The following is an 11,153-nucleotide window of genomic DNA, read 5'->3' on the forward strand; positions in this document are numbered from 1 at the left end:
CGTACTAGTTATGAGCTCCAGGCAAGTTATTTACCCGTGCCTCAGTTGTCTATCTCAGCTGTGAAATGGGGATAATAAAAGTTCTTGCCATCACAGAGCTGTTGTGAAAATGACAATACAGGTGGCTGGTACAATGTAGTAAGCACTCATAAATACTCGCTTTTATTACTTCTTTCAGAGGGTTGCTGTGGGCTTCGTATGAGATAATAATGCCTGTGAGATGGCTTGTGAAACCGTAAAGACTATCTTAATGGCAGAATTCTCTTTCCTTTCCCTGTCTCTTAAGCGGAACGCAGAATTCTGGGCTACACAAGGAGAGAGGAGCGAGGCCAAGCGCAGCCTCAAAGCGGTCATTGTCGTCGCACCGCCCCTCCCCCGCCCGGAGCGGATCTCCATAGCAACGCGGGGCTTCGCCTCTCCCCGCCTCCTGGGACCCGCAGACCGGAAGCAGTCCGCGCCGGGGGCTTCTGGGAAACGGCTTGTGAGCGGCGTTTCTGCGTCTGCTTTGGACAGGGAAGCTTGCTGCGGATCCTGAGTTGGAGGTTTGCGCGAGAATGGGGGGAAGGGCGTGAGGGGGACCCTGGGCTAAGAGGCTGCAGACCTTTTGGCAGGAGTCAGCGAAGAAGCTTGTGGGGACCTTCCTTGGCTTCCCGGGAGGCGCGGAGGACAGGCCGCTGTCTCCGCGTCCAGCAGTTGGGGGGCGGATAGGGGTGGAAGGAAGGCCAGATCGGGCTTTCAGCACCATCGGAGAGTCCTCCATCCCTTGTGTCCCCCGCGACCCTCGCCTTTCCCCCTCCCCCATCGGCCGGTTTTGTTCTATTTCGAGGCCTGGCGTCTCGCGGAGGGTTCTGGGACTCGTTTTGGGCGGAGGTGGGAGAGGGCGGGCCTTGCGCGGGGGCTGCCGGGGCTTGTAGTTACGCCGGACGCGGGCGGAAGTGCCGTAGCACCGACGCTGTTGGGGCAATGTGGCCTTGGCCGTCTGAAAGCCGGCGGCGGCAGTGCGGGGAAGAGGGGCTGTAGGATACCGGGGCGGGGGCAGGGTTTGCAAGGGAACTCCACGCGAGTGAGGCGAGATCAGCTGGGATGCGGCTCCCCGCCCAAACACTGTAGCGACTGCACGCCCTCCTTGCACCTTCTTGACGGCCGACGAGCAGGCTGCCGTAAGAGAACATTAAAGAAAGATTTTTCTATAGAATGATTGAGCCTTTGATAAGGTAGGGTCTTGGAATAGCAAATCTGTTGGCTAAACCCTATTTAAAAGGCCACCACACTACAGAGTAATTAAACCTGTTTGCATTACTTGTCTGATAGGTTTCTTCTGATAACTAGTCTTGTTAGGGTTACAGGAAGTTTTGTGAAATCTTTGGTTTTCAGATTCTGGGCCCTAAGTAGATAAACTGAGTAGCTGCGTGGCTCCTTCCTAGTATGTGTTGTAAACAATGGCATGGGCATGACTGTGCAAATATAAGGAAAGGATCAGAAATAGCACAAGGTTTCCCTGAAGGTAGTAGCTGGGAAAACTGAGTCATCCAGTGTGAGTTGATGGTTCTGGGCCGCTGCAAGAAGTTAAGGTGTTATAATAGTGCCTTTTCTTCATTGAATTTACCGTGATTAATGCTGGTCATTATAATTGAAACGTAGTTGCCGTGTGGTGGGTGACTGAATAGTATTTGCATTGCATGGTACCTAGTGGTTAGGTTTTTTTCAGTATTCATCTGTTACTGAGCAAGTGGATATTTTTTCACATATATTTTAAGTCCATGGAGTTCTTAAACATTTAAAAGATCTTTCTTAACTTCTAAAAAACATAACTCCTAAAAAGCATATTGTTAAAAAAATTTTAAAACAGGTAGCAGAAAAGCAGTCCCTGGTTTTGAGTTGACCTATCTGGGTCAGGGAACACCAGTCCTGAGTTGTAAATTATGTATTCCAGGGTCAAATGCATTTAGAAAATACTGAGTTGGAGAGGTTCTTACTTGGACCTTTTTGATTATTGAAATAAGGTTTGTTGACTTAGTAGGTCATATATTGGCCAACTTTTTTCTAAAGGGCCAGATAGTAAATATTAGGTTTTTCAGACCATATTGTGTCTATTGAAATGGCTTAATTCTGCCATTGTAGCGTGAACTGTGAACAAATAAAATTATTTATGGACTAAGACATTTTAATTTCTTACCATTTTCACATGTCATGAAGTATTCTCGTGATTTTTTTTGCAACCATGTAAAAATGGAAACTATTCTTAGTACAAGCATTGTACAAAAATGGGCAGCAAGCCAAATTTGGCTGTGAGCTGTAGTTTGCCAACTTCTGCTGTAGGTTATTGATTGGAATTTTTAATCCAGTAAAAAACAAGTATCTTTTACTTCGTTTTATCAGTATATGTTCAAATTCTTAGGATATTTGGTTATTTATGTTTGTTTGTTTTAATTCTTGTCCCTCAGGAGAGCCTGTGAAGAAAACAGGGTATTTCCCTGAGGCCCGTATCCTGCTTTGATTGACTTTTCTTGAAGTATTACAAATCAGGATGTCTGCACAGTCCGTGGAAGAAGATTCAATACTTATAATCCCAACTCCAGATGAAGAGGAAAAAATTCTGAGAGTGAAGTTGGAGGAGGATCCTGATGGCGAAGAGGGATCAAGCATCCCCTGGAACCATCTTCCTGAGCCAGAGGTTTTCCGACAGCGATTCAGGCAGTTTGGATACCAGGATTCACCTGGACCCCGTGAAGCTGTGAGCCAGCTTCGAGAACTTTGCCGTCTATGGCTCAGGCCAGAGACACACACAAAAGAACAAATTTTGGAGCTGGTAGTGCTGGAGCAGTTTGTTGCCATCCTACCCAAGGAACTGCAGACTTGGGTTCGAGAGCATCATCCAGAGAACGGAGAGGAGGCAGTGACAGTGCTGGAGGATTTAGAGAGTGAGCTCGACGACCCTGGACAGCCGGTGAGTCTCCTCGGGTCCCTGTCCTGGGTCAGAAGCACTGGCATAGCAGTAGACAGAGCTGCTGAGTCAATTCTGCTCAACTAAATTAGAAATATGTTTAACTCTGCTCCCCCCCAACACACACACTGTTCCCTTCTAGCTGTGCTTTGTCATATAGGCCCCTGCGGTGTGTGTGTTGTTACGGTTTCTCTTGTGTGTTTTTAGTTCTGAATCTTATTAAATTCCTTCTCACCCGAACCCAACTTAATTTTTTTCAGGTTTCTCTCCGTCGACGAAAACGGGAAGTTCTGGTAGAGGAGATAGTTTCTCAAGAAGAAGCTCAGGGATTACCAAATTCTGAGCTTGATGCTGTGGAGAACCAGCTCAAGTGGGCATCCTGGGAGCTCCATTCCCTAAGGCACTGTGGTGAGGACCAAAACTCCCAAGTGGGCTAGAGGTGCAAGAGAATGTGGGCGTTTCGTCCAGAACCGTTTGCTTGTTCCTACTAGGGGTTAGAGAATAATCACCTTAACCTGATTTTGTAGACATAGACACACTGTAGGATCTTGATTGTTTTCTTACTTACAACAGTTGGTTTGCAGATCTCAGGTCCTTTATTCTTAGATGTTAACATCGTCAGCCTTTTCTTCCCTTTTACTTCTTGAAGACCTACCCATTTCCGGCTGGCATATGCCTTACTTTGAGCCAGCACCCACTTGTAGATTAGGTCCCTTATTAATTATTTATTTTTTTAAGGATTTTATTTGAGAGAGCGCCACAAGAGATCAAGAGCAGGGAGGAGAGGGAGAAGCAGGCTCCCCACTGAGCATGGAGCCAGACATGGGGCTTGATCCCAGGACCCTGGGATCATGATCTGAGCCGAAGGCAGACACTTAACCAGCTGAGCCACCAGGCGCCCCTAGGTCCCTTATTTTGCTTGCAGTATTCTCTGTCATCTGTTTCATATCCGTTCAGTCTTCTGCCTAGTTCTCTTGGCATAATAAGCTTACCTGAAGCCTCTTCAAATCCATTCTTTTTGTTGCTGACCACTGAAGTCTTTCTAAATTTTTGGTTATTTTTGTTTTTTCTTCAACATCCTACCTAGAGTCTTTTTTTTCCTAAGAAGCATCTATTGTGGAAATGATATTTGGGTAAAACTCTTCACATTTTCCAAGTATTTATGCAAAAATAGGCTCTGCAGCTAAAATGTGTTTTAAATGCAGAAAAATAAAAAGCTCATGATTGTAATGTCGTTTAAACTAGACTTTCCCAGCATATTGGCAATTGACACCATATGCTTAGTATACTTTGCTACAATACAGTATATTGCTAAACCTGCTGGGTTCTTGTTCATATTTGACACTGCTTTGGGAATCTCCCCTTGAGGTGGTTGTAGATACTGCTGGTATGTGCCACAGATGGGGTCTCATTGGGTTTTTTCCCCATCTGAGGGGACAGTGCTAGGGAACCACTACTGTGGTGGGGTGGGGCTGAGGTCTGCTGAGAGCCTGTAGTTTTACATGTTTCATGGGACATTCTTCTCTGGAATGAAGTTCGAGAACCACTATCCTTGGTCATTGGAGGTGACATTGTCTTGGGTAGAAAATTTCTCCTGCCTGAATTTTAGAATAATTTTCCCTTATTTGTAAATAGCCTCATTTCAGGGGTGTGGTCTCTACCACACTGGGGAGCTTCTTTCTTTCTGTGCCATCTGTCCCCACATAAGTTTAACACTTCTCTGTTGTTCGTGTCTCCAGGCCTCACTGATCCCTGCACCCTTCAGCCTCTTGTTAGTCTTCTCTCTTGACATTATCCCTTTCGTAACCGTTTATTACAGACTTGCTCACTGTTTACCACTTTTCTGATTGCTGCTGCTCATTCTCTAGTAACTGTACTCTTCAGGGCTCGAGGTTTCAGGAAAGTCTTAAATGAGACTTGCTCATACTGCTTGCTGCAGGTGGGTAATGGTACCGCATGTTAGTAATTAATTCAGGCTTTTGTTTCACTAGACTCCTCTAATTGAGGCTTAGAAATAATAACTCCTCTAAGTACCATGGCAGATACCAAGGAGGGCAACTTTCATTTACAGGAAAGCTTTCATTTACCAAGAGCCTATTGAATGTATGTGTCATGTTAACAGAGAATACTCCTAGTTTATCTTCAGTTTCTTATTAGGGTATCTTTTGGGTTCTGCTTTTAGTGTAGTGTTGGCCGTGATCTGCCTGATCTTGCTCATTTCAGAAACAGTCATTTTTCTGACAGATTGCTTGTTATTTATACCATTATATTTTGATGTGATTTCTCCCTTCCTCAGAGCAAAAGCATATTACAGTGATTACCTAATGGCCAATTTTATTTTATATTTCTTACGAAGTTTCATCCAGATCTAGCTTGCATCATCTTTGTCTGACAGTCTTAGAATCTGCCATCATTCTGCCCTTTGTTTTCTAACTAGTATTGTGTAGCCCGCTTGCTTATGTTACCACTGTTATTCAGATATAACCTTTGAATTCCTCATTATGTTAGCATGCCATTACCTTCCTTCGCCTCATAATCAGTCATTTCAGTTTTGTTTTTTTTTTTCTTTTTTGGAGTAGGCAACCTTAACACCAGTGTTCAGAGGGCTGTTTATGCAAGCTATTTACTTTGAGTTCACTTTTACTAAATTTTTCTTCAGGTCTCTTTCCTTCCAGACTAGGAAACGAGTGATATTTACATTTTTTCTTTATTTCAGACGATGATGGTAGGACTGAAAATGGAGCACTAGCTCCGAAGCAGGAGATCCCTTCAGCAGTAGAATCTCAAGAAGTTCCTGGCACTCTCAGTATAGGTGTTCCTCAGATTTTTAAGTACGGAGAAGCCTGTTTCCCCAAGGGCAGATTTGAAAGAAAGAGAAATCCCTCTCGAAAGAAACAACATATATGTGATGAATGTGGAAAACACTTCAGTCAGGGCTCAGCCCTCATTCTTCATCAAAGAATCCACAGTGGGGAGAAACCTTACGGATGTGTCGAATGTGGGAAAGCATTCAGCAGAAGTTCTATCCTTGTGCAACATCAGAGAGTCCATACTGGAGAAAAACCTTACAAATGTCTTGAATGTGGAAAAGCCTTTAGCCAGAATTCTGGGCTTATTAATCATCAGAGAATCCATACTGGGGAGAAACCTTATGAATGCGTTCAGTGTGGGAAATCTTATAGTCAAAGCTCAAATCTTTTTAGACATCAGCGAAGACACAATGCAGAAAAACTTCTGAATGTTGTGAAAGTTTAAGAAATTACAAAAAAAAATCAGCACTCAGGTCTTTTTCTTCAGAAATGAAGACAAAATTAAAAACATGAAATGATACATAATAGTTTTATTTCCCTATATAGACTGTTAGAAAATCCACTGGGAAATGTAGAAAATCTTCACCCACCATTATTTTATCTTGAAAGAAACGATGTCATACCTGCCTAGAAACTGAAATTTTAAACTTAATTCAGGTGTTAATGCCTAAATCTTCCATGTGATGTTTCTATTCTTATTATTTTTCCAGATAACTACCTGATTCTTTGTCCCTTAAAAGTTTCCTTTTTAGACAGACATTATTTCTGTGTTGATCATTAAAATGTTCTTTGCAAGGATACATTCCCTTCTACATTAAAAGGCAACATAGGAATTATAAAATCTGGAAACCAAAACCATTTTTTAAAAATTTTCCCTTCTGCTTCCTTTTACTTAATTTGAATATATATTTCAGAAAATAGAAGATAAAGGATGACCAAAAGCCTCAAAGTAAAATGAGCCTTAAAACTCAGATAAGAAGTGATGGTGATAAAACATCAAAAAGTGAATGGGACACCTAGCTTGGGCAAGATAAATACTTTGATCCAAGAATTGAAGTATATCAAGAATTTATCTCAGTGTAATTATCTGCCTGCAGGGAAACTCAAACCGCTTATCCTGTCTAATTTGAAGGCATCCCACTAATGAGAATAATGTTATTCTGTGTTACGATAGAAAGTGGACAGTGTGAACAGTAAACATTTGTAAAACTATGAGAGTAGACATTCTAACACTAGGAAGAATTTGTAGTGAACGGCAGTGTTGAAGGGCAAATGTAAACATGAGGGTAATGGTCTGTCTTGGCTTTTAGAAAACAGAAGAGACTTGAAGATCTAATTTATTATTTTGCCTTTCTTTTTGTTAAGGACATAAAAATCCATGACAGGTGGGCAACAAGTATCAGGTTTGCTGTTTTATTCTTTTGGTACAAAAGGGTTGCACACCAGGCTAACAAAACAGCCATGCATTTATTATTAAACATTTTCTACCGACAAGGCACTGTGCTAGGTACTGTAACCCTACCATAGGTAGGTAGATATTTCTTCCACTGTAAATCATTGGGGATTTGGTCTAAAGCTGTTTCTTGTGAGTTAGCTTCTTCCCTCTGTCTGAGCAGTCCTGGGGGAGGTCACCTCTGAGATTCCCAGAGCCATAGTTCTCTTACCAGGGTGTTGTGTTTGGGGGAAAGGAAGACTCAGCTCAAAAGCTAGCCAGCTCTCCAGCAATCTTAAGAGGTGAGTCCAAGATACTCGTATCACAGTTTGGAGGTTCGTGGGTCTTTTAAAAAAACTAATCAATCTCTAGTAGCATCAAGGTTGTACTTACATGTTAAGTTGAATGGATTGTTCTATTTAAAAATAAACAATAGGTTATTAACAACTAGTTTATTAACTGTCAGAATTGATTGAACTATTTTTTTTTTAAATTTTAAGTCTTAACACATTTTTTAAAATGTATAAAAGTAATACATTGTAGTAGTAGGATTATATACTCCTTGGCTGAGAATCCCAAGTACTGTGGTTTTACTGTTTAGTGGAAAACTCTGGAAGTTAAAATAAAGAATACGAGAAAAGGCTTTTTTATAGTGGGCATTAATTGTGTGGAAAATGACCCATGTGAATAAAAAGATTTCATAGTTCCAGAGATTTTGGTTACATCTGGTGCTTGGATCAAATTTAAAAATGGAAGGTGAGATTTGCATGAGCCTGTTAAAAAGCATAGTAATAAATGCAAGGCCAGCTGGTGGAAAAGTGAGGCAGGATGGAGCTTGTTTATAGATTTTCTGATAACAATTAATTATAAGAAATGTGCTTTATAGATTAAGATTTATTGAAGTATAAATATGTAGTAATGATATAATGTATTTTAAGTTATACAAGAAAATGTAGGGACTTTTGTTTGGGTCTTTTTCTCTTTGTGGCTGAGAGGAAACAAGTCAATGTCCAATAAAGCTGTAAACTCCTCCGCTCTAAGATAAAACGATCTTGAGTTGATTTATTTATTTATAACTGGCTTCTTTCCAAGTAGGTGTTGAGGTGGCATATTGTTAATACTTCTGCTGAGATGACAGAATTCTTGTATCAGAGTAGGTAAGAAGGGAGCAACCTCTCAGTAGCTAGAATTTCACCCTTTTTTTAGATCTTACATCTTTCCTGTATACAAAGAAGCTTCCCTGTGGTACATTTGTCATAAATGCCAAAGATGTTTGGTATAATGTCCGAGCTTAGAAAAAGCGTTAGACTTGGCAAATACGAATTTGTCTTGTCAGCTCTGATACCTGTGCGTCGTTTAGGAAGGATTCTGAGGCTAAGGCAAGGCTCTGTGGGGAAAATGGGCTGGACCCAAAAAGACTGGATTAGGGTATATGGGAAGAGAAATGGTAGTCTGTGTACTGACCATCTCCAGTTAGGCTAAGTCCCCACTAGACAAATTGATTAAGATAACTCTTCAGTGAGTTATTATTTATCCAGACATTAATTTATACCCACACAGATAATCATGGCAGTTCTGGGGGCTGCCCAACCTCCGATGAAGTGGTGATCTGTCAGTTGCCAAGCAGTGCCATCTGTTTGGTTAGTAAAAGAACAGTCATTGTTAATGGCATGCAGACCACTGATAACTGCCCAAAAGCTTCTGAGCATTTGCTCATTACTGCTAAATTTTCTGGTTTTCTTGGAGGTTAAACTCTCAAAATTTAATTTAGCAATATGTGTATCACATTTATGTAAATTGAAGGGAGGGGTGTATGTATTGAAATTATCTGCACGCCAGGCATTGGGTTAGTCACTGTTCCTATCTCACTTAGATTTGTAGACAAGGAAAGAAAGATTCAGAGATCGTGTGACTTGCATGTGGCCAATTAGAGCTAAAACTCAAATCTAGTTCTATGAACTTAACAGGGATATCTGTTTTTTCAGAGTGCAGTGAGTTATGGCTGTTAAACCTTGATTGATAGATTTTATGCTTTTTGTGGTTAACCAATTTAAAAGCTTATTAAACCCGTTCATTTGAATTTTCTACAGTACAGAAATGTTAAATGGAAAAAGGACATTCTTTTTCACACTCTTACTCAGAAGTAATAATTACTTGGTTTGCTATTCTTCCAGACTTAGGCATATACGTATTTAAGCAAAATGTGTTACTAGTTGACACTGTGGTTGCTGCACACGGGCACTGTTGGAAGCGCTTTACCACGGATTAACTCTTAATCCTCACAGCAACCATATGAGGTAGGTACATATCCCCATTTTCCATGTAGCACACTGAAACTTGCCCCCCCCTTGATTTAGACGTTCTTTATGGCTGCGTACTACTCCATTGCATGAATATACTGTAATTTATTTAACCCCTTATCGATGGAAAAGAAGTTCTTTCCAATTTTTTATTCTAGATAAAGGTATAGTTACCATTCTTACCCCTCTATTTTGCTGCCTGTGTGGATATTTCTTGTAGGATAAATAGCAAGAAATAGATTTATTGGGTCAGAGAATGTGCACATTTAACATTTTGAGAACTGTCCCCAAAAAGGTGGTATGAATTTACAACTCCATCAGTAGAGTGCCTGTTTGCCTCCACTCCCACCAGCCCTGAATCCTGACATATCTTTACCACTCTGGTAGACAAAATCTTTCTTTCTTTTTATTAATAAGGAGGAACATCTTTTTATGTTTATTGGCCATTTGCATTTCCTATTGTGAGCTGTTTGCCTGTTTTTTTTTTTAGTTGTGAAAGTATAAATGACTACCATCTCTTTATAGAAAACTTAAATAATACACCAGTATAAGAGCAAAGAGAGACCCTTTTCTCCAGTACTTCCAGTCACATTCCACTGTCCATAGTTTGACATACATCCATCTCGTTGCCTTTCCATACATTTCCATATGAATATACTTACACTTAATAAATGCTATTTTTACATAAATAAAATAGATATGTATTATTCAGCTTGCTTATTTTTTTTCCCTTTAGTCTCAAAAATCCTGAGGTCTTTAGATTTCTTTAATGGTTGATTAGGATGCAATACTATGAAAATCCCATTCAACTATTCCCTTATTTTTTCTCTTGCTATTACACTGCCAAAGTAAACATCTTTTTCATATATTTCTGTGCACATGTGTGAATTTCTTTAGGATGGAGTTGTAGGAGGTGGATGATTGGGTCCAAGGATGTGCTTTCCGATTGACCCATCGTAGCCTTTCCAAAGGTCTTCATAACTTTCTGTTTTTACCCTATGTATGGAAAGTGCTCATTGCCCCACATAGCCTTACCTGCACTTGATGATTTTTATCTAATGGGCAAAAAAGAAAAAAAAAAATCATCTTGTATTTTCCCTGATAAATGGTGAGGTTGAGGTTATTTTCATATGTTTATTGGCCACTTTTATCATGGATTGTTTGTTCATGTCCTTTACCTATAATAGCTTTTCTGTTGGGTTTCGTGTGGATCTATGTTGTTGGGTTTTTTTGTTTGTTTTTGTTCAGCATCTCTTTCCCCATCCTCTGGTAACAGAATCCTTATTTATTGTGGGGAACCCATTCCCTGTGGCTTAGATGAGTAGATGACCAGGTCTGGCCTTCCTGAGTCCTGCAGCTTCTTAGCCACAGTGATTAGAGAATGGGCATGTAACTCAAGCCAGGCTAAAGAGAGCTCTCAACAGAACTTCTGCTGCAACTATTGGAAAGAAGGCTCTACAGAGATCCCACGAACTAAGGACTGTGTAAGCCTGAATTTACACCATGTGGAGAGAGTCTGAGGAGAAACTCAGAGGCTAGCAGAAAGGAATGAGAACTCAGTTCTGATGTCATTTTTTGGAGGCCCTGGATCCAGCTGTGCCTAAAGCCTGCCCTACCTCTGAACTTTAAAGTTTTGTGAGCCAATAAAGTCCCTTTCTTGTTTAAAA

The 11,153-nt window shown here is 40.8% G+C and overlaps 1 protein-coding gene across 2 annotated transcripts; it reads left to right on the forward strand.

The window, feature by feature from the left end:
• Window positions 1-415: 415 nt before the first annotated feature.
• Window positions 416-11,153, forward strand: ZNF24 (zinc finger protein 24). Of its 2 annotated transcripts, none has more exons than XM_048218614.2 (4): window positions 416-542; window positions 2,445-2,947; window positions 3,205-3,352; window positions 5,661-11,153. In XM_048218614.2, exons 2-4 carry the CDS (start codon window positions 2,528-2,530, stop codon window positions 6,197-6,199), a joined length of 1,107 nt encoding a protein of 368 aa, XP_048074571.1. In that variant the 5' UTR covers window positions 416-542; window positions 2,445-2,527; the 3' UTR covers window positions 6,200-11,153. The 2 variants fall into 2 exon arrangements, with proteins under 2 accessions (XP_048074571.1, XP_048074570.1); XM_048218613.2 differs by lacking the exon at window positions 416-542 and adding an exon at window positions 785-1,214.

The sequence above is a fragment of the Ursus arctos genome, unplaced genomic scaffold (genome assembly GCF_023065955.2).
Source record: "Ursus arctos isolate Adak ecotype North America unplaced genomic scaffold, UrsArc2.0 scaffold_17, whole genome shotgun sequence".
NCBI classification, from domain to species: Eukaryota; Metazoa; Chordata; class Mammalia; order Carnivora; family Ursidae; genus Ursus; species Ursus arctos.